Genomic DNA, 21,174 nt, shown 5'->3' with positions numbered 1-21,174 from the left:
AGGGTAACTTGAGCCTCTGCAGGGACAGTGTGTGGCAGGGCAAGCAGTGCACATTTGGGGATTCTAGCACATAGGTGACGCTTGAAGCCTCTGTCTTGGGGGTGTCTACCAGGAAGAAGCTGTAAATACTGAGAAGGAGGGGCACAGCTGAGCCCATTAGGATTTGCTCTCAGAGATGATAGGCCAGGGAGACAGGACTGCAAAGGGCTGAGCAGGAGCAGTCCACAGAACTTCCATCCTAGAGGGGAGATGCCCTTCCAGCCGCAGGGAGCAGCCCACAGCAAGTGCCAAGGACTGAGACGTGGAAACTCCTCGAAATGCTGTGAATGAGGTCAGGAATCTGTTAATGACACAGATATCATGTGTACACTGGTTCTGCTAGGCTTTCTTCACTCGTAGTAAGAGGTTAGCTTTCTTTTTTTCAAATAATTGAGTCACATGAATTCTTACAGATTATAGGATTTCACTCTGTTGCCCGGGCTGGAGTGCGGCAACAGGATCATAGCTCACTGTAGCCTCAACCACTTGTGCTTAAGAGAGCCTCTCACCTTGGCCTTCCAAAGTGTTGGGTATAGGCGTCAGCCACTGTGCCACATCCAAACTTCTAATAAAAATTCCCATACAAGGACAGACATGGTGACGCACACCTATAATCCTAGCACTTTGGGAGGCCAAGAGGGGTAAATCACTTGAGGCCAGGGGTTCAAGACCAGGCTGACCAATATGGTGAAACCCCGTCTCTACTAAAAATACAAACATTAGCTGGGTGTAGTGGCATGTGCCTGTAATCCCAGCTACTTGGGAGGCTGAGGCAGGAGAATCACTTGAACTCAGGAGGTAGAGGTTGCAGTGAGCTGAGATTGCGCCATTGCACTTCAACCTGGGTGACAGTGAGACTATGTCTCAAAAAAAAAAAATTGTCATATATATTTCCAGTCATTTTGTGGTTTCCTATGTTATAATTAAGTCATTGAGCCATCTGGACTTTATTTTCTTATAAGAGGAGAGTAAGGAAAACACTTTATTGTTTTCCAGCCACCTTTTAGTTGCCCAACACTATTATTAAATAATCACATTTTTATCAGCGAAATGAATCACTATCATCGTGATACATTATTAAGTAAGGTTTGTGTAAGTTGGGTTTTTTGGAGTATCTTTCAGTATTAGTAAAGATAATTCAGAAATGTTGTGGATAGCATATAGATAGGTTATGGTCTATTTTTTCCTTTTGTTTTTACTCATTCTGCTAAGCTCCGCCTTTTAATTGCAGAGTTTCAACTATTTTCAGTTATCACAGTTACTGACAAGAAAGGATTTTATTCTGCTCTTCAGCTATTTGCTTTCTTTATGTCTTATATATATTTTGTTCCTCCCTTACCACTTTTTGAAAAAACTTTATTTCTTGGCATGTACCGTTTTGACTCCTTTTCTTTTCTGCATATTTTTAAATGCATTTTCATTTTTTCTGAAATATATTGTTGTATAAGTATATATACATTTAATAAATATATATATTTTAACATATACTTATTTTAATATGTCTTAAAGATATATATCACATATATATATATATTTTTTTTTTTTTTGGAGACAGAATCTGATCTGTTACCCAGGCTGCGATCTCAGCTCACTGCAGCCTGTGGCTCCCAGATTCTAGCGATTTTTCTGCCTCAGCCTCCTGAGTACAGGGAGTAGCCACCAAGCCTGGATAATTTTTGTATTTTTTGTAGGGACAGGGTTTTACCATGTTGGTCAGGCTGTCTCAAACTCCTGACTTCAAGTCATCCACCTGCCTCGGCCTCTCAAAGTGTTGAGATTGCAGGCATGAGCCGTGCACCCAGCCTAAAATTTATTTTCTTACTGCTTTCCTTCAAGATTACAATGACCTTCTTCAGTGTCTAAAAAGGTAGTTTTATAATACCGACATAATTTCACTGCAGTCCAAACACTGTGCTCCTGCACCGCTCCGTCTCTCCAGCTTTCCGTTGTCGCTGCCATAGATCACATTTGTGCATGCTGCGTGACCACTAACGTAGATCTTCAGGTCGTGCATATGTGTCCCGCAAGGTTGACTTGTGATGGTTGATTTTGTGTGTCAACTTGGTTACCCAGATTCTTGGCCAAGTGTTATCCTAGATGTTTCTGTGAAGATTATTTATTTATTTATTTATTTAGATGGGATTAACATTTAAATCAGTGGACTTTGAGTCAAGCAGATTACCCCCATCATGTTCGCAGGTCCCATCCAATCAGTTGAAAGCCTCAATAGAAAAAAGACTGACCTCTACCAAGAAAGAGCGCGTTCTGCCAGCAGGCAGCCTTCGGACCTGAGCTGTGACTCTTCTCTGTTGGCCTATCCTATACCTTTTGAATTTGCCAACCCCCATAGTTATGTGAACCAGTTCCTAAGGATAAATCTCTCTCTCTCTCAAGTAGGGGCCCCTAACCCCCAGGCCATGGACCAGTACTGGCTGTAGCCTGTTAAGAACCAGACTGTGCAGCAGGAGGTGAGCTGCAGGAGAGTGAGCATTACCGCCTGAGCTGTGCATGCTGTCAGATCAGCGGCAGTGTTAGACTCTCATAGGAGCGCGAACCCTGCTGTGAAATGCACATGCAAGGGATCTCAGTTGAGCACTCCTTATGAGAATCTAATACCTGATGATCTGGCACTGTCTCCCATCACCCCCAGATGGGACCGTCTATTTGCAGGAAAACAAGCTCAGGGCTCCCACTGATTCTACAGTATGGTGAGTTGTATAATTATTTCATTAAATATTATAATGCAGTAATAATAGAAATACAGTGACAATAAATGTCATGTGCGTGAATCATCCTGAAACCACCCCCATGACCCAACTCCAGTCCGTGGAAAAATTGTCTTTCAGGAAACCAGTTCCTGGTGTCAAAAACATTGGAGACCTCTGCTCTAGAGAGCCCTGAGTAATACAGAATTTTTAAAGATTTGAAGTTCTTTTAAACCAAACTTAATCTCCAAGTAACAGCAATAACAAGATTATATTTCCACCTAACATAATACAGCTATCCTGTATACAACTGAAAATGCACTAACCCTTTCTCCAGAAGAGGATGCAAAGTCCTTGAGTGGCGTTTACCCCTCTCCCTGATACCCTCGGAACATAAATACTACAAAGTGAACAGTACTTAAATACTATGATACACATTCAAATATCTTATGTCACATAACAAGGGGATAAGAGAAGGAGGAAAACACAGATATTTGCTTAACATACATTTACATGTGAGCACACACATGTAACACAATAAGGAAGAAATAACGATTACAATCCTTGTTTCCTTGGCTGGTCATGTCGTAGCTGGTATTTATAACAAGCTTCTTTCACTCTGCATTCTGTATTCCCTGTGCTCTCGCTAAGCACCTCACTGGTCATGGCTCTATGCCTGGTAGACTGAACCAACCTTCATTCCTGAAGGGTCTGAGCTATTAGTGGTCTTGCCTTAATTGGGCTGTTGTGGTTTTCCATTGACTTTAATCACCAGGCATGGTAACACTAAGAGATGCCCTAAGGAATCTCCTGATTCTAGACATCCTCTTCCTTACGTCCATTGTGGAATAACAGTCCAATTTCCCCTTGGTGGTCAGAACCAATCAATCCAGCCCACAGGGTTTGTGTAACTGGTTTTTGCCTGTTGACTTAGAGGCATGAGGAACCCAAAGTGGGCAAGTGGCAGTATTAATTTCAAGTTAAATGGAATCACTATTGTGTCTCCTCATGGAATCATTCCTCCCTCTGAAACTCAGAGCTCTAGCAAAGTGTAATGTTGAGGAACCAGGCAGCAAAAATTTTGCTAACAGGTCACTAAGAGTAATGTGGAGTGGGGCCATTCCCACTTCCACCCCTAGATTCCTGGACACGGGAATCCTAGCAATGGAAGAAACAACCCCATGTATTGGATGATAATTCAAAGCATAGACAGTCTCCTGGAGAACCTTGTTGCAGCCCTGCAAGGTACTGCCACCCAGCTGACATTACACATGAGTCTTCAAAAGATCATATTTCACCATCCTGTCAAGCCAACAGCTTTGAGATGGTGAGGAACATGGTAAGACCAGTGAATTCCATGAGCACAGGCCCATTACAATGGGCTCTTCATTTGCCGTGAAGTGAGTACCTCAATCAGAAGCAATGTTATGTGAATACCCTGACTGTGGATGAGGCATTCTGTGAGTCCACAGAGGATAGTTTTGACAGAAGCATTGTGTGCAGGGAAGGCAAGTCTATATGCAGGATAAGCTCCTCTTCCAGCAAAAATGAGGCCCCCTCCATGATAGAAATGGTTCAGTGTGAGAATCAACTTGCCACCAGATACCTGGCAGATTGACCCTCTGAATGGTGCTATGTCAGAGACTCAGTGTTGGCCTCTGCTGCCTATAGATTGGGCACTCGGTAGCAGCTACAGGCAGGTTGGCCTTGGTGAGGGAAATCCATGTTGTTAAGCCCATCCATAACCTCCATCCCTGCCACTGTGCACACTTTGTTCATGAGCCCATTGAGTGGTGATAGGGGTGGCTGGGGAAAGAAGCTGGCTGCTATCCACAGAACAGGTCATTCTCTCCACCTGATTATTCAAAATTCTTCCCTGCTGAGATCACGTTTTGTGAAGATATTTGTGTCATATGGGGGACAAACATCTTCATGTTTTTTACCCATTCAGAGAGGTCTGTCCACACACCTCTTTTCCAGACTTCCTTGTTATCATTTGCCTTCTGAGTCTCTGACCATCCAGCCAAATCATTGACCACAGCTCATGAATCAGTATATAACTGCAGGTCTAGCCATTCTTCGCTCTAAGCAAAATGAACAACCAGGTGCACTGCTCAGAGTTCTGCCCCATGGGAGGATTTTCTTTTTCTTTTTTTTTTTTTTTTAAAAGACAGTTTCACTCTTGTCGCTAGGCTGGAGTGTAATGGTGCAATCTCAGCTCACTGCGGTATCCGCCTTCTGAGTTCAAGTGATTCTCCTGCCTCATCCTCCTGAGTAGCTGGGATTACAGACCTGTGCCACCACATTTGGCTAATTTTGTATTTTTAGTAGAGATGGGGTATCACCATGTTGGTCAGGCCGGTCTTCAGCTCCTGATCTCAAGTGATCCACCCACCTCAGCTTCCCAAAGTGCTGGGATTGCAGGCATGAGCCACTGCACCCAGCCTTTTTTTTTTTTTTTTTTGAGTTGGATTCTCACTCTGTTGCCCAGGCTGGAGTGCAGTGGCACAATCTGGGCTCACTGGAACCTCTGCCTCCCGGGTTCAAGAGATTGTCCTGCGTCAGCCTCCTGAGTAGCTGGGATTATAGCCGTGCCGCCACACCGAGCTAATTTTTGTAGTTTTAGTAGAGACAGGGTTTTGCCATGTCAGCCAGTCTGGTCTCAAACTCCTGACCTCAGGTGATCTGCCCACCTTGGCCTCCCAAAGTGCTGGAATTACCAGCATAAGACCTTGTGCCCAGCCTAGAAGATTTCTTTTCACCATTGTCCTTCAGGGATGGCCCAGACAGTGGATGTGATGCTGTAGACGTCCACTTCTGAGTGTGACCTGTCCATGGTGCAGAACCATCTCTAAACCAGGCCCAAGTGTTCTCTTCTTCTGGCAACTGGCCATAGGGAATTCCGTATGAGGCCGTAAGTGCAGCCTGGGCAAAAGAAAGTAATGTCACAGGAATGGGGATCATGGGCACTTGGGCCAGTTCTTCATGTAACTTTCTTGCACCGTCAGGGCCTACTTAAGCCCAATTTTGTATATATGCCAATTCCATTTGAAGATGGAAATGGAAATTTTAGGCTGCACTTGCCCAGATGTATGGCTTGGTAGGCAAATTAACACTCAGTTCAAGATGGACAGTCAGGTCAGAGTAATTTGCTGGCCTATGGATAACCATTCAGTCTGCACTAAGGCCTAGAAACAAGCCAAGAGCTGTTTCTCAAAAGGAGAGTAGTTATCTGCAGAGCATGGCAAGTCTTTGCTCAAAAACCTAAGGGCCTGTGCTGTGGTTGACCTAGAGGGGGCTACCAAAGGTTCAAAATAGGATTACTATCTGCCACCAATACTTCAAGCACCATTGGGTCTGCATATGGCCCAAGTGACGGAAAAATGTCTACAGCAGCCTGGACCTGTTGCAGAGCCTTCTCTTGTTCTGAGCACCACTCAAAACTAGCACATTTTCAGGTCACATGATAAATAGGCCAGAGTAACACACCCAAATGAGAGCTATGCTGCCATGAAAATCAAAAAGAGCACACTAGGCATTGTATCATTTTCTTGGTTGTAGGGAGTGGGGGTGGCAGATATAACAATTTATCTTTTATCTTAGAATATCTTAGAATAGAAGGAATACTTTGTGCCCCATAGCATTCATCAACTAGGAATTTGTTTCACTGAGGTAAAAGGCCCTGGAAATGTTGTCAGATTTGTTTCCCACCCTCTGACATGCAAATGCCTTCCCGGTAAGTCTAGAGTAGTTGCTACTTGTTGCTCATGAGGTTCACTCAGCATAATGCCATCAATGTAATGGATCATCTTTTGTGACATTTTGTGGAAGGGAACTGCGATCAGTATCCCTGCAGGCCAGATATGGTGGCTCATGCCTGTAATCCTAGCACTTTGGGAGGCCAAGGTGGATTGGTCACTTGAGGCCAGGAGTTAAAGATCAGCTTGGCCAACATGGCGAAACCCCATCTCTGCTAAAAATACAAAAATTAGCCAGATGTGGTATGCATGGGTAATCCCAGCTATTCAGGAGGCTGAGACATGGGAATCGCTTGAACCCAGGAGGCGGAGGTTGCAGCAGTGAGATGAGATCGTGCTGTACTCCTGCACTTCAGCCTGGGCAACAGAGTGAGACTCTGTCTCCAGAAAAAAAAAAAAGATTCCTGCAAATTAAATTATGACATAGGGCTGCAAGTTGATGCATCCCTGAAATACGATACTGACGGTATATTGCTGACCTTGCCAACTGAAAGCAAACTCCTTCTGAAAGTCTTTACTGACAAGTATGAAGAACAAAGCATTTGCCAGTTCAATATCTGTATACCAGGTACCAGGATGTAGCAATTGGCCCAAGCAATGAAACCATATCGGGTACAGCAATTGCAACTGGAATTACCACCTGGTTAGGCTTATGATAATCCGCTGTCATTCACCAAGATCCATCTGTCTTTGGCACAGGCCAAATAGGCAAGTTCAATGGGCATGTAGTGGGAATCACCACAGATGCATCTTGGATGGTGGTAATGGTCTCTGCAATCCCTCTAGGAATGTGGTATTGCTTTTGTTTTTTTATGCTTTACAGGCAGAGTATCACTTTGTCACCCAGGCTGAAGTGCAGTGGCACAATCATAGCCCACTGTAGCTTAAACTCCTGGGCTTAAGCGATCCTCCTGCCTCAGCTTCTTGAGCAGCTAAGACTACAGGCATGTACCATCATCACACCTGGATAATTTTGTATGTGTGTGTACACATGGAGTCTCACTATGTTGCCCAGGCTGATTTTAAACCCTTGGCCTCAAGCAATCCTCTTGCCTTGACCTCCCAATGTGTTGGGATTAGAGACATGAACCACCATGCCCATCTGGTATTGCTTTTGATTTACTATGTTTTTAAGTAAATGCAAGTCTGATGGCTTCCACCTGGTCTTTTCCACCTTAATAGTCTTCAGTGCACATGTCCGGGGATGAAGGTGGGGATTGTGCCAGCTGCTGAGTATGTCTATTCCAATTATACGTACTAAAATGGGGAAATCAGACAGGGTGGGTGTGGGGACCCACTCGCCCCTTTCTAGATGGGCTCGAGCTTAGTGTGAATAATATCAGCATAATTTCAATAGCATGCAAACACTGTGCTCCTGTACCTCTCCATCTTTCCTCCTTCATCTTGTTGTCCTAGATCATATCCTTGTACATTCTGTGCTCATTAACATCAATTTGTAATTACCATTTTCTGCATTTGCTCTTTAAAGCATATAAGTAAACAAGATGATTTACAAACCAAAAGCAGCATAATACTGTGCTATAGACTGAATTATGTCTCCCACAATCATATGTTGAAGTCTTGCCATCCCATGCAATAGTATTTGGAGATGGTGCCTTTGGGAAGTAATTTGGTTTAGGTGAGGTCATGAGGGTGGGGCCCTCATAATGGGGTTAGTGCCTTTTTAAGAAAAGATGCTGGACAACTTTCTCTCCCTCTCTCCCTCTGTCTCTCTCTCTCTCCTTGTGTGCACAAGGAAGAGGTTACGTGAATGCACCGCAAGATGGTGGCCATCTCCAGAACTATGAGAAATAAGTGTCTATTGTTTAAGCCACTTGGCCTATGGTATTTTATTATAGCAGCCTGAGTGGCTGCATACTGGCATTTATATTTATTTACCTATGTAGTTACCTTTTCCAGTGTTCTTTATCTCTTCATATGCCTTCGAGCTATTACCTAATGTCATTTCATTTCTACCTAAAGGATTCCTTTTAGCGTTTCACAGGGCAGATCTACTGGTAATGTGCTCCATTATCTTTTGTTTATCTAAGAATGTCTCAATTTCTTCTTCATTCTTGGATGGCAGTATTGCTGGATATCAAATTCTTGGTTGCAGGATTTTGTGTTTGTGTTTTTGTTTATTGGCTCTTTAAATATGTTACCCACTCCCTTCTGGCCTCTGTGGTTCCAGGTGAAAAATTAGCCGATAACCTTATAGAGATTCCCTTGTACATACTGAGTGGGCTACTTGCTGCTTTCAAGATTTTCTGTTTGTGTTGGCTTTTGTCCATTTGACTATAATGTGTCTCAGTGTAGTTCTCTTTTAACTTATTCCACTTGGAGATAATTGAGCTTCTTGGATGAGTAGACAAATGTTTTTTGAAAGTCTTGCACCTCTTTGTTAAATTTATTCCTAAATGTTTTATTCATTTTTATGTCATTGTCAATGAAATTGTTTTCTTAATTTCTTGCTTGGATTGTTCTTTGCTACTGCAAAACTTTTACATTGAAAACTATCAAACGTTGCTGTAAGAACTTAAAGAAAACCAAAATAAACAGTAAGCTATTCCATGTTCATAGATCAAAATAGCGTTACATTACCAATGCCATGTACAGATTCGATGCAATCCCTATTAAAACTCCAGTGGTGTTATTTTAAAAATGGAAGAACTTATATTCAAAGTCATATGGAATTAAAAAGGACCCAGTGACCAAAAACAATCTTGTAAAAGAAAAGCAAAGTTGGGGGAACTCACACTTTCCAATTTTGAAACACATCTTCATTCCAGGGTAGCTTTAGTGCCCCTTTTGGATCACTGTTTGACCCTATAGAGATAGGACCCTTTTTCTTCCCATTTTCTTCCCATGGCTGATGATGTGAGCTTTAATTTTGAAGGGTTTCCTCATTGTTGTATGACTTCTGCTCCTGGTTGTATCTTCCACTGGTGGGGAGCTCATTCAGAACAGCTATTAGGACATTCTTCTGTGCATTTCCAAGGTCTAAGATGGCACTGTCCAATATAATAGTCCCTAGGCCCATGCGATTGCTAATCACTTGAAATATGCTACTGCAAATTGAGATGTGCCATCAGTTGAAATATACGCAGGATTTGAAGACATACTATGAAAACATGCTGTCAAATATCTCAATGTTTTACATGGATTACATATTTAAGTGATATTATCTGGAGTACATTAATTAAAATGCATTATTAAAATTAATTTCACCCCTTCTCACTTTCTTTTAATGTGGCGAGTGTAAATTTAAATTTCATATGTGTGCTGGGCACAGTGGCTCACACCTGTATTCCCAGCACCTTGGGAGTCCAAGGAGAGTGAATCACTTGAGCCCAGGAGTTTGAGACCAGCCTAGGCAACATGGTGAAACCTCATCTCTACAAAAAAAAAAGTACAAAAAAATTAACCCAGCATGGTGATGTGCACCTGTATTCCCAGCTACTCGTGGTGGGGGGAACAGTGAGCTGAGATCACTGCCCTCTAGCCTGGGCTATAGCACAATACCCTGTCTGAATAAATAAATAAATGTGTGGCTTATATTTATTTTGGCAGTGCTGGTCTAAGGTGTGTAAATGCAGAATTGATGAGCTGACCAAGCTAGGTAGAGATTTCCCTGTTTGGATTCTACTCATGCCTGAAAGAGGAGTCCCCCAGCCACCACTGCCAGCTACTGGGAATCCTGTGATATTTCACTCACCAGCTTTTCTCTTCCCTCCCAGGATACCATATCTCAGAAGATGGTAGAGGTTGTATCTCCTGCCAAAATGGACAGGGCTATACCACTCACTGGAATCACCTCCTTTTCTGCTTTCGCTGTACAAAGTGTGATTCAGGTATAGAACATATGGACCCCATGCCTAAAGGTGGAATGCAGGGTGATGACATAAAAGCTGTAGCTAAAATGGGATCAAGGAGACCTAGATTCTGGCCCACCTTGGTCTTCATCATACCTTGTTCTATGGTTTTGTCTTGGAGTCTTTTAATAAATAAAACAGGCCAGGCACAGCGGCTCATGCCTGTAATCTCAACACTTTGGGAGGCATTGCTTGAGCCCAGGAGTTCGAAACCATCCTGGGCAACATGAGAAACCACGTCTCTACGAAAATATAAACATTAGCCAGGTGTGGTGGCGTTTGCCTGTCATCTCAGCTACTCAGGAAGCTGAGGCAGGAGGTTAGTTTGAGTCCAGGAGGTTGAGGTTGCGCGAGCTGAGACTGTCTCAATAATAATAATAAAACAGAAATTATTTGTATAATGTATGCTACATGGTAAGGAAATCTTTTAAACTATCAACTGCAAGGGGGTGGGGGCATGATTACAACACAGAGAAGGCTTGGCTGAGTGGAAAAGTCTGGGTGTCAGTGGTGGCACGGGTCTGCTCCAGGGCCAGGCTCTCTGGCCCGGGCTCTGTGCTCCTGGCAGGTTCTCAGTCCCCTTCCGGCTCCCCAGCAAGGCTGGGCTTTGGGGAAATCACCCAAGGGCTCCTCTCCTTGCAGAGTCTGTGAGGCGATGCCCCTGCGCCTCCCTTGCTACTGACCATGCAATCTAAACGATGCTTTCCTCTAATCTGATGTAATCAATAATGAATCGTGGTCCTTTTATATGACTCCAAGTGTTGGTGACAGCTGAAGGGTGGGTGTCAGTATGAGCCCTGAATGTGCTGGTGCAGAAACTGGCCCTCAGAACTCCTTGGTGAACTGAACTGAACTGAGTGGGAGGGTCTTGGGGTGAGGAGGAAGGGTCGAGGGACACATCAGGAAAACGCATTCCCAAAACGTTCTGCTCTATTGTTAGGTAAAGTGGAGGTGAGATCCTGCACCACGGTGACAGACACAGTGTGTCACTGCGAAGAAGGCACCTTCCAGGAAGAAGATTCCCCTGAGATATGCCGGAAGTGCAGCCCAGGGTGAGACGGCAGCCACGGGGCTCCCGGCAGCTCCATGGAACCCCAAGAAGACTCAAATCTCCTTGTACCCCCATCTCTCCCTGGCCCCATGGAGCCTCCACCCCCATGGGGCATCCTTGAGTCTGCAGCTGCCCCTCCTGGTCCCTCTGCCTGTCCCCACCCCTGCCCCCCACAGCAGCCCTTTCCCACCCCTCCCCAGCATGAGTCCCCTTGGCTAGGCTGACTTGCTCACTGCCCACAGAAGGCCATGACTTAGGGCCCATGATACTTTTAGGGGCCCATGAAATTATTTCATTTCTTTTTTTGTTGTTGTTGTTGAGATGGAGTCTTGCTCTGTCACCCAGGCTGGAGTGCAGTGGTGCGATCTCGGCTAATTGCAGTCTTTGCCTCCCAGGTTCAAGTGATTATCCTGCCTCAGCCTCCGAGTAGCTGGGATTATAGGCATGCACCACCACACCCGGCTAATTTTTGTATTTTTAGTACAGACGGGGTTTACACTGTGTTAGTCAGGCTGGTCTCGAATTCCTGACCTCGTGATCTGCCAGCCTCAGCCTCCCAAAGTGCTGGGATTACAGGCATGAGCCACCGCGCCCGGCATGATTTAATTTCTTTTGAAATGAGAAGAATAAGTAGAATGCTGCCAGGCTTATATTCATCTTTATAGCAATTCAGTACTAAAATGTAATTTTTAATATTTTTTATGCAGGCAGGGACCCATAAAGACAAAAGTGCCTGCAGCCCACAAAAGTCGCAATCAGGCCATGGGTAGAGCTCCCTTAAGTTCCCATGAAGAGTTGAGCCCACCCAGCCGGCCTCACCCCTGGCCCCTGATCCCTCAATAAGACCTGTCTTTTCCCTATTTGGGTTTTAGGAGCCAAGAGTAATGTGCTGTTCCCTGGCCCCCTAGTATTTGCTGTGACTGGGAGGAATGGGCAGACAGGTGGGGGCAAGAGCTCACCTTTGTGGTTGGCTGGAGGATGAGGCTCTGCTTGTGACCACATGGGCTTGTGATTTTCCCCTGGAGTGTGGCTCCTCCTAACGCAGGCCTCCCCTGCAGCCCAGGGAAGCTCAGTGTGTGCCCAGCACAGAAGGCTCCTGGAGCTGCAGCTCTGACCCCAGAGCAGGGAGGCCGAGGGGCTGAAGTGTGCATGCTCAGACCCTTCCCCAGCCTCAACCAGGCAGCATGGAGGGGCCCTGCAGACATGAGGAGCCTGTCCTTCCCCTCATGCCTTCTCAGGGACATTGGGCAGGGAGGGTAGCTCCTCTTTCATCTCACCTGGCTAGCTTTCCTTCAAGAGTCCCCCCTCTTCCTTCCTGTTTGTACCCAGGTGCCCCAGTGGGATGGTCCTGGTCAGTAATTGTACGCCCTGGAGTGACATCAAGTGTGTCCACAAAGAATCAGGTACAAAGCCCAATGGAGGCACCCCAGCTGCAGAGGAGACAGTGACCTCTAGCATGGGGACTCCTGCCTCTCCCTGTTCCCTCTCAGGCATCATCATAGGGATTACAGTTCCAGCCATATTCCTGGTTGTGGCTGCGCTTATTTGGAAGACTTCACTGTGGAAGAAAGTCCTTCCTTACCTGAAAGGCATCGGCTCAGGTAGGTGCTGGCTGAGGGCGGGGCGCTGGGCCCTCTCTGCCCTGCCTCCTCCCGCTCTGTTCCCACAGACAGAAACACCCACTCCTGCCCCAAGTCCAAGTGTCTCCGGCCTGGTTGTTCCTCCTTGTGATTGCCCCATCCCCACATCCCATGCACCGCCCAGGACCCTGGTCTCATCAGTCCCTCTCCCAGGGCCGGGGGTCCCCTCATCTGCCAGCCAGGTCCAGGAGGGCAAGGCCAGTTCCTCCCATATTCAGGCCCAGCCAGGCAGGGGGCAGTCGGCTCCTCAACTGGGTGACCAGGGTCAGGATGAGATGTGGTTGGAGGATTTATTCAACCTTGGTCATAGCAGACCCAGAGATTTTCCATGTGTTTATTTTTACTCTAATTCCCCTTCTCATCACCCTTCCTCAGGGTGTCTCTGAGTTGCAAAGTCCCATTCCTGTCCCCAGGCTCGGGGTTCCTTGTCCAGGGTCCAGCCCCCAGCCTGCCCCTGCAAGCCCACTGCCCGCCCCTGCAAGCCCACTGCCCTCTGGGAGGGAGGTGCTGCATGGGCCCTGCCCCAGCCGTTAAGGAGACTCCTTCTCTTCCAGGTCGTGGCCGGAACCTTGAGCATGTAGACAGAGTGAGTTGGTTTCTTCAGGAGCTGGGGCTCAGAGGCTCAGGAACTGTTTCCTGGGATAGCAAAACCTGGGTGGGCAGGTCCCTCTTATTCTCATGGCTGTCCTGACTCTCTGAAGTGGCCTGGAGGCCCTGGGCTGACTGTGGGGGACACATGGCTGTTGCTGTTTTGAGCACCACACAGGCTGGTGAGCCCTGCTGCAGCCTCGGTGACACCCTCACCCCACAGCCTGCACCCTGGAGATGGGGTGTCTGCCTGAGCACAGCATCAGGGGCCTGGCCTCAGCAGTGGGTCCTGGATGTGTTGAGTCTGGGCTGCCTGGGGTGACCTCATTGGGAGTGGGTAGGGATGGCAGGTTCAGTAGCATTCTGGGGACCCTGCAGCGTGCCCTGGGTGTGAACTCCTGAGTCGGCTCTTTGCCTTCCCAATGTCTTTTTCCAGAGCTCACATGCCCGAGGAGGGCCTGGGACTGAGGACAATGTCCGCAACGAATCCATGAGTATCTTGCAGCCCATCCAGGACCCTGAGCAGGAAATGGAAGTCCAGGAGCCAGCGGTGGCAGGTGACAACATGTTGCCTCCAGGGGAGCCAGAGCATCTGCTGGTGAGTGGAGAACAGGGCATTCTGTTTCCTGGCCTGCTGCTCACTTGGGATTTTGTAGACAGTGGGAGAAGGCAGTGCCTTAGCTCTCCTGGCCCAGGAGAAATGAACACTGAAGGAGACACGGGACTGCAGGGGATGGAGCAGCCACACTGACGTGACTGTGCCACTCTGCAGGACATCTGCTTCTTAGTTCCTGTGCTGTCCTTGCTGTGTCCCCAGAGCCTAGAGGTCTACAGGCACAGAGTGGGGGTCACAGGGTTTGCTGATGACTGAATAAGGCTGCACGGTCTCCACCCTGTGCTCCTAATGGAACTCAGGGAGTCCTTGCTTGAAACAGCAGAAGTTTTGAATTTACTCTGAAATTATTATGTTGAACATGTTTCAAAGTTGGTAGGGTAGCTCCCAAAAAGTAGGATTCCGAGTTGATGCACAGAGGGCTTTTATATTGGACACATGCACACCACCAGTTCATTTCAATCCATCAGTTTTGATACGGTACTGAGTAGGTGGGAAATCTGTACATAGATTTAATTTTTCATTGCACGAAAGCACTGAAAGTCCTTCCCTCCAACATAAGATGAGATTATCCAGTTTCTCACAGTGTTTTATTTTTAATGATTTAATTTTCAGCATACAGCAACGTAATCTAAACAGAAATGAATTTTTTGATTCAATATAAGCTGAGGAACTCCCTGAATTATTCTGAGTGTGTTTTCTTCTTCCAAGTCCATTTAACGACCAGTTCTTCCTTTTCCCCCTGCCTTTGCCCTTTTGCCACCTCCTTTGCTACATGTCAGATGTTTCCTTTTTTTTTTCCTCTTCCTCTTCATCCTTTTTTTTAACTAGATCTTGTTCTTGAAAATTTCAAGAGTTGATGTGAGCAGTGATCTCTTCCACCTAGACTGTTTCTGTTTCCTCCTTGCATCTATACGACTTTATTTTTAAGTAAAGAGAAGAAAATTTTAAAGAAATCAAATGAACAATGCCAATAATTCCTCGATGCTTATTAATCACTTCGAACATTTTTTTTTGAGACAGGATCTTGCTGTATTGCCCAGGCTGGAGTGCAGTGGCACGATCTTGGCTCCTTGCAACCCCTGCCTCCTGGGCTCACGTCATCCTTCCATCTCAGCCTCCTAAGCAGCTGGGACTATAGGCATGTGCCACTGTGCCCAGCTAAATTTTGTACTTTTTGTACAGACAGGGTTTGGCCATTTTGCTTAGGCTGGTCTTGAACTCCTGAGCTCATCCAATCCACCCTCTGTGGCCTCCCAAAATGCTGGGATTACAGGCACAAGCCACCATGCCTGGCCTGATCATTTTTTAAAAGCAGGTCACCCATAGCTACACATCCACCAGAATATGAAAACACTTGATCATCTCCAGAGCCTCCTCTCTTTCCCCAGCCTTCTTGCCCTTCTTATTTCAGGTAACTACAGTGGATAATTTCTTGCAAAACTCTTTATGCATATACCGTCTTTGTCCATGCATATGTGTATATGCAGTATTGACATGAAAAGGATTATATCATGCACAACACTAAACAAAACTGTTTTAATATCTTAGACAGCAAATATGTTTTCAAAATCATTTTTGCACATCTTAAAATGTAGAATTAGATAAAATTTAGAATTATAAGATTTTCTCTGCACCTCCCCCCAGCCCCAAATAATCACTGGACTTTAAAAAATGTTAATTTAAATTAATAAATGGCTCTAGGAGTGATGGAGATCCTTTCAACATTCAGTTTTATTATCAAAGAAGACAGTATTTCAAGTCAAGTGTTTTATTATGACTCAATCAAGATTTGGGGGTTTATTTTAGATAAATTATTTTTATTCCTCATCAAAGCTGTTTCTTTGCATTTTGGGTCTTCTTGTAAGTCCTTTTTTTTTTTTTTTTTGGGATGGAGTTTCGCTCTTGTTACCCAGGCTGGAGTGCAATGGCGCGATCTCGGCTCACCGCAACCTCCGCCTCCCGGGTTCAGGCAATTCTCCTGCCCCAGCCTCCTGAGTAGCTGGGATTACAGGCACGAGCCACCATGCCCAGCTAATTTTTTGTATTTTTAGTAGAGACGGGGTTTCACCGTGTTGACCAGGATGGTCTCGATCTCTTGACCTCGTGATCCACCCGCCTCGGCCTCCCAAAGTGCTGGGATTACAGGCTTGAGCCACTGCGCCCAGCCCGTAAGTCCATTTTCTATTTTATGATGTCTGCTGATACTTTTCTTTCTTTTCTGAGACAGGTATCACTCTGTCACCCAGGCTGGAGTACAGTGGTACAGTCATGGGTCACTGTAGCCTTGACCTCCTAAGCCCAAGTGATCCTCCTGCTTCAGCCTCCTGAGTAGCCAGGACCACGGTTTTGTGCCACTATACCCAGCTAATTTTTATTTTTTATTTTAGAGACAGGATCTCACTATATTGCCCAGGCTGGTCTCAAACTCTTGGGCTCAAGCAGTCCTCCCACCTCGGCCTCCCAGAGTGCTGGGATTACAGGTGTGAGCCACCATGTCCAGCCTCTGCTGTGTTTTAACATTCATCAGGGCTGGGTGTGATGGCTCACGCCTGTAATCCCAGCTCTTTGGTAGGCTAAAGCGGGTGGATCACCTGAGGTCAAGAGTTCAAGACTAGCCTGGCCGACATGGTGAAACCCTGTCTGTACTAAAAAATACAAAAATAAAATACAAAAATTAGCTGGGCTTGGTGGCTCGTGCCTGTAATCCCAGCTACGTGGGAGGCTGAGCAGGAGAATCTCTTGAACCCAGAGGTGGAGGTTGCAGTGAGCCAAGATCGCACTACTACACTCCAGCCTGAGAGACAGAGCGAGACCCTGTCTTAAAAAAAAAAAATTCATCAGGACATACTCACTTTTTTAAGTATTACAATTTAAACATTGGGGTTTTAAAAATATACACTCCTGTCTAAAATATTGACTGTTGTGTTGGCCTCCTTCCAAGAGTCTTGCCCCTTTGTTCCCTGTCTTGTTGCCAGAACTTTCAGAACAATGTTCTTTCCGGAAGTGAGGGGCTGCAGGTGTCAGGGCTGGCGGGTGGTTGGGGTCAGTACTGGACTGCAGGACTCCTGGTTCTGACCACAGCCTTCCCCACTGTGTGTCACAGGAACCAGCAGAAGCTGGAGGGTCTCAGAGGAGGCAGCTGCTGGTTCCAGCGAATGGCGCTGACCCCACTGAGAGTAAGTGTTTTGCTCCTGGAGATGCAGTAGCAATGGAGGGAATAGGGACAGTGTCCTAATTGCTGTCCCCATAGCTGAGAGGGCTCTTCCAGAATATTCCATGCTGGAAGCAGTGGTTCCTGTGCTGTAGACCATCTGGACCCTAAATTGTCTTCTCCCATCTCTTCTTCTCCCCACTCTGCCTCATCCTGTCTGCACCCTATCAGTGACCCTAATGACTCTGTCCGTCCCCTCGTTCAGCTCCTCTCTCTTCCCTTGTTGCCCAGGGCCTGATGCAGCCCACCCGCCCCTATACCCCGCCCCGAGGACCTCCTGAGGGGCTGCTCTGTCCTGCGTGGCACCACTAACCCCAGTGGGCTAAGGAGCTCTTGACATATGCCTAAGCCCAATTTGGAGAGCTCTTGTGTAAGCTACATATGAATTCCAAAGACTTCATGCACAAAAAAAGAGTGCGAAATATTTCACTCATAATTTTTGTATATTGACTGTATATTATATTTTATATATATTCAGTACCATACATTAAAATGAATGTCGCTTGTTTCTTATGTTCTTTAAACAAGGCTGTTAGAAAACATCGCCCCGTATTCCCGGCCCTGTCTATCTCTGAGGACGGCGGCCTGCTTCATGTTCTACACACGTCTCGTTTACTGCCTCGTGGTCCCGAGATCTGGGCCAGGTTGCTTTGTCTCCAGGTTCAATTCTTGCTCAGGGTCTTCTAGCCCTCACCTAGCTCTGCCCTAGCCTCAGGGAATGAGGCTGAGCTGGGTGTAAACAGAGGTCCCCTGCCCCAGGCCCTGCGCTTTCCACAAATGCTGAAGTGGCTGCCCTGGGACCTGCTCCCATGACAAGTGCAGGCCAGGCAGCCTCCCTCCTCTGAGCTCCTGCTGCAGCCACGCTCTCTCCCTCCCTCGGGCTCTCACCCACTTTGCTTTCTGCGTCCGTGGTGTCCATCCATCCTCCCCGGGTGGGTTCTCAGCCCTATGTAAGAGCAGATTCTCTGGTGACCTTGACTCCCTGAAGTACCTTGGGTGTGGGAAGGCCAGGCAGTGTGGGCGGGCTCTCTGTGGATGGGAAGTGCATGGGCACCGGAGCGGCAGGATCACCCGCACAGGGGGCTCTCCAGGTACCCCACCTTGGTTCAGGGCCTGATGTGGGATCCTCTGTCCTTTCTGAGTCCCAGCTCACCTGGCTGTCTCTGTGGCTTTTTCCACCCAGCTCTGAGGCAGTGCTTCCACCACTTTACAGACAACGTGCCCTTTAACTCCTGGGTGCCGTTCATGAGGGAGCTGGGCCTTGCGGGCAATGAGATCGACATTGCGAGAGCTGAGGCCGCGGGCCCTGGGGACATCTTGTACGAGATGCTAAGAAAGTGGGTCAACAAAACGGGGCGGGACGCCTCTGTCAACACCCTGCTGGATGCCTTGGAGGCGCGGGGACAGAGACTTGCAAAGCAGAAGATCCAGGATTGCCTGGTGAGCTCTGGAAAGTTCGTGTATCTAGAAGATGATACAGACTCTGCCATCTCCTGAATGTGAATCCCTTCAGGAAGTCAGACCTTCTAGAAACAGGTTTGCCTTTGTTTCTGGAAAAAGCTGGACTCCAGACAGTGGGAAAGGACAAACTGTCACATGACCGGTACTGGAAGAAACTCTCCCATCCAATATCACCCATGGATGGAACATCCTAGAACTTTTTCACTGCACTTGAAATTCTTTTTATAAGCTGAATGTGATGATAAGCACACTATGGAAATGTGTGGATGATTCTGTGTGTGTGTATTGAGAGTTGGTTTGGGATGTCGTTCTCTGTGGCACTTTTTTATCCTAATGCAAATGCTTTATTACATGGGTTACATCATATAATCCATCTGCCTTAGCATCTACGCAGTTCTTTATGTTCAACTTTACTTGATACTGTATGATATGAACTTTTTTCTGGGGACGGTCTCACTGTCTCCCAGGCTGGAGTGCAGTGGCGGGATCTTGGCTCACCAGAGCCTTGACCCCACAGGCTCAAGCGATTCTCCCACCTCAGCTGTCCAAATAGCTGGGACCACAGGCGTGCACCACCACGCCCAGCTAATTTTTTGTATTTTTTCTAGATATGGGGTCTCTCTGTGTTGCCTAAGGGGGTCTCAAACTCCTGGACTCAAGCAATCCGCCCACCTCAGACTCCCAAAGTGCTTTGATTATAGGTGTGAGCCCCTGCACCTGGCCTTACCTTTCTACTTTTATAATTCTGTATGTGATTATTTTGTGAACATGAAGAAACTTTAGTAAATGTACTTGTTTACATAGTTATGTGAATGTGTTAGACAAATGTACAATGAATAGACATACAACGAGGGAAGAAGAAAAATTCCTCTGTAAGATGTCACTGTCTGGGTTCCAGTTCTCCCTCAGATGTACTTTGGATTCAGTGACTGGCAACTCAGTCTTTTGAACTGGATAACCCTAGAAGTGTATGAGTATTATTTATAGGTAGTTGTTTACATGCGAGTCGAGGCCAAGGAGAACTGGATCCATGTGAAGTCCTGTGTGTGGCTGGTCCCTATCTGGCCAGTCTCCTTTGCACCCCCAACCCCCATCTGTGGACAGGCAGGGAGGGAGGCAGATGGGTTAGATCAGACGCAAGTAGGGTCTATGTCATATCTCATTTCCAGTGAATGTAGTGAACTTGAGCCTGTTTGGGCTCTGGAGAGAGAGGACAAAATCTGTCTCCCATGTCTGCCATGACATCAAGAGGGAAGAGTGGAAGGTGCTTGGGAATGGTGTGAAGACGCTGCCAACTCAGGAGTGGACGGTCCCACTTGCTTCTGGTGATCTGTGGCCCTGAGCCCCTGAGCTGCATCTGAGGGTACAGGTTCCCTATGTGAGGAGCTTGGCCCCTCTGTAAGCATCTGACTCATCTCAGAAATATCAATTCTTAAACACTGTGGCAACAGGACCGAGACTGGCTGACGCATTCAGGCTTTGTCCCTGTGTCCTGTTCTATTACTGTTTTAAAACCTCAGTAACCATTTCAGCCTCTTTCCAGCAAACCCTTCTCCATAGTGTTTCGGTCATGGCGGGATCATTTTTGCAGGTAGTCATTCTAGGAGTTTTTAGTCATTTCCTTCTCAAGACATTGTGTGTTGTCCTGTTCTGGGACTAGTTTGACTGGGACAGTTAGAATTCCCTGAAGATTTCGGCACATTCAGAGTGTTGTGTCTGTGGAGCTTTGGGAGGGGGTGGCCTTTCTGGTCTTGGCACTTCCGTCCTCTCCCACTTCCATTTGGCATCCCACGTGTTGTCCCCTGCACTTCTGGAAGGCACAGGGTGCTGCTGCCTCCTGGTCTTTGCCTCTGCTGGGCCTTCGGTGCAGGATGCTCAGCCGCAAAACTCAGAGGGAGCCAGTCTGGTCCCAGCTCCCTTGTCCCTTCTGCAGAGGCCTTCCTTGAAGAGCATCTAGAGTATCAGCCTTATCAGCGTTTGTAAAGCGTATACTTTTTTGAAGATGGAGTCTTGCTCTGTCACCCAGGCTGGAGTGCAGTGGCACGATCTCAGCTCACTGCAACCTCTGCCTCCTGGGTTCAGGCAATTCTCCTGCCTCAGCCTCCCGGGATTACAGGTGTGCGACACCATGCCCGGCTAATTTTTGTATTTTTAGTAGAGATGGGGTTTCACCGTGTTGACCAGGCTAGTCTTGAACTCCTGACTTCATGATCCACCCACCTTGGCCTTCCAA

General features: G+C 46.8%; 1 protein-coding gene across 2 annotated transcripts in view; it reads left to right on the top strand.

Moving 5' to 3' along the window:
• Positions 1 to 19,748, top strand: part of TNFRSF10B (TNF receptor superfamily member 10b) — a 30,666-nt gene extending 10,918 nt beyond the window's left edge. Inside the window, exons 3-10 of one of the 2 annotated variants that reach the window (XM_032288530.1) lie at positions 10,240 to 10,353; positions 11,315 to 11,426; positions 12,755 to 12,828; positions 12,916 to 13,026; positions 13,620 to 13,651; positions 14,090 to 14,251; positions 17,373 to 17,445; positions 18,664 to 19,748. In XM_032288530.1, coding sequence (XP_032144421.1) covers positions 10,240 to 10,353; positions 11,315 to 11,426; positions 12,755 to 12,828; positions 12,916 to 13,026; positions 13,620 to 13,651; positions 14,090 to 14,251; positions 17,373 to 17,445; positions 18,664 to 18,977 — 992 coding nt within the window. In that variant the 3' untranslated portion in view covers positions 18,978 to 19,748. Of the gene's footprint in view, positions 1 to 10,239; positions 10,354 to 11,314; positions 11,427 to 12,754; positions 13,027 to 13,619; positions 13,652 to 14,089; positions 14,252 to 17,372; positions 17,446 to 18,663 lie in introns of both variants that reach the window. The other variant, XM_032288529.1, reaches the window with a different exon arrangement.
• The last annotated feature ends 1,426 nt before the right edge of the window (positions 19,749 to 21,174 follow it).

This window comes from Sapajus apella, unplaced genomic scaffold (assembly GCF_009761245.1).
Source record: "Sapajus apella isolate SASKATOON/1434 unplaced genomic scaffold, GSC_monkey_1.0 scaffold21, whole genome shotgun sequence".
Classification (NCBI taxonomy): domain Eukaryota; kingdom Metazoa; phylum Chordata; class Mammalia; order Primates; family Cebidae; genus Sapajus; species Sapajus apella.
Note: the sequence above shows the minus strand (reverse complement) of the source record. Positions and strands in the feature narration are given on the sequence as shown.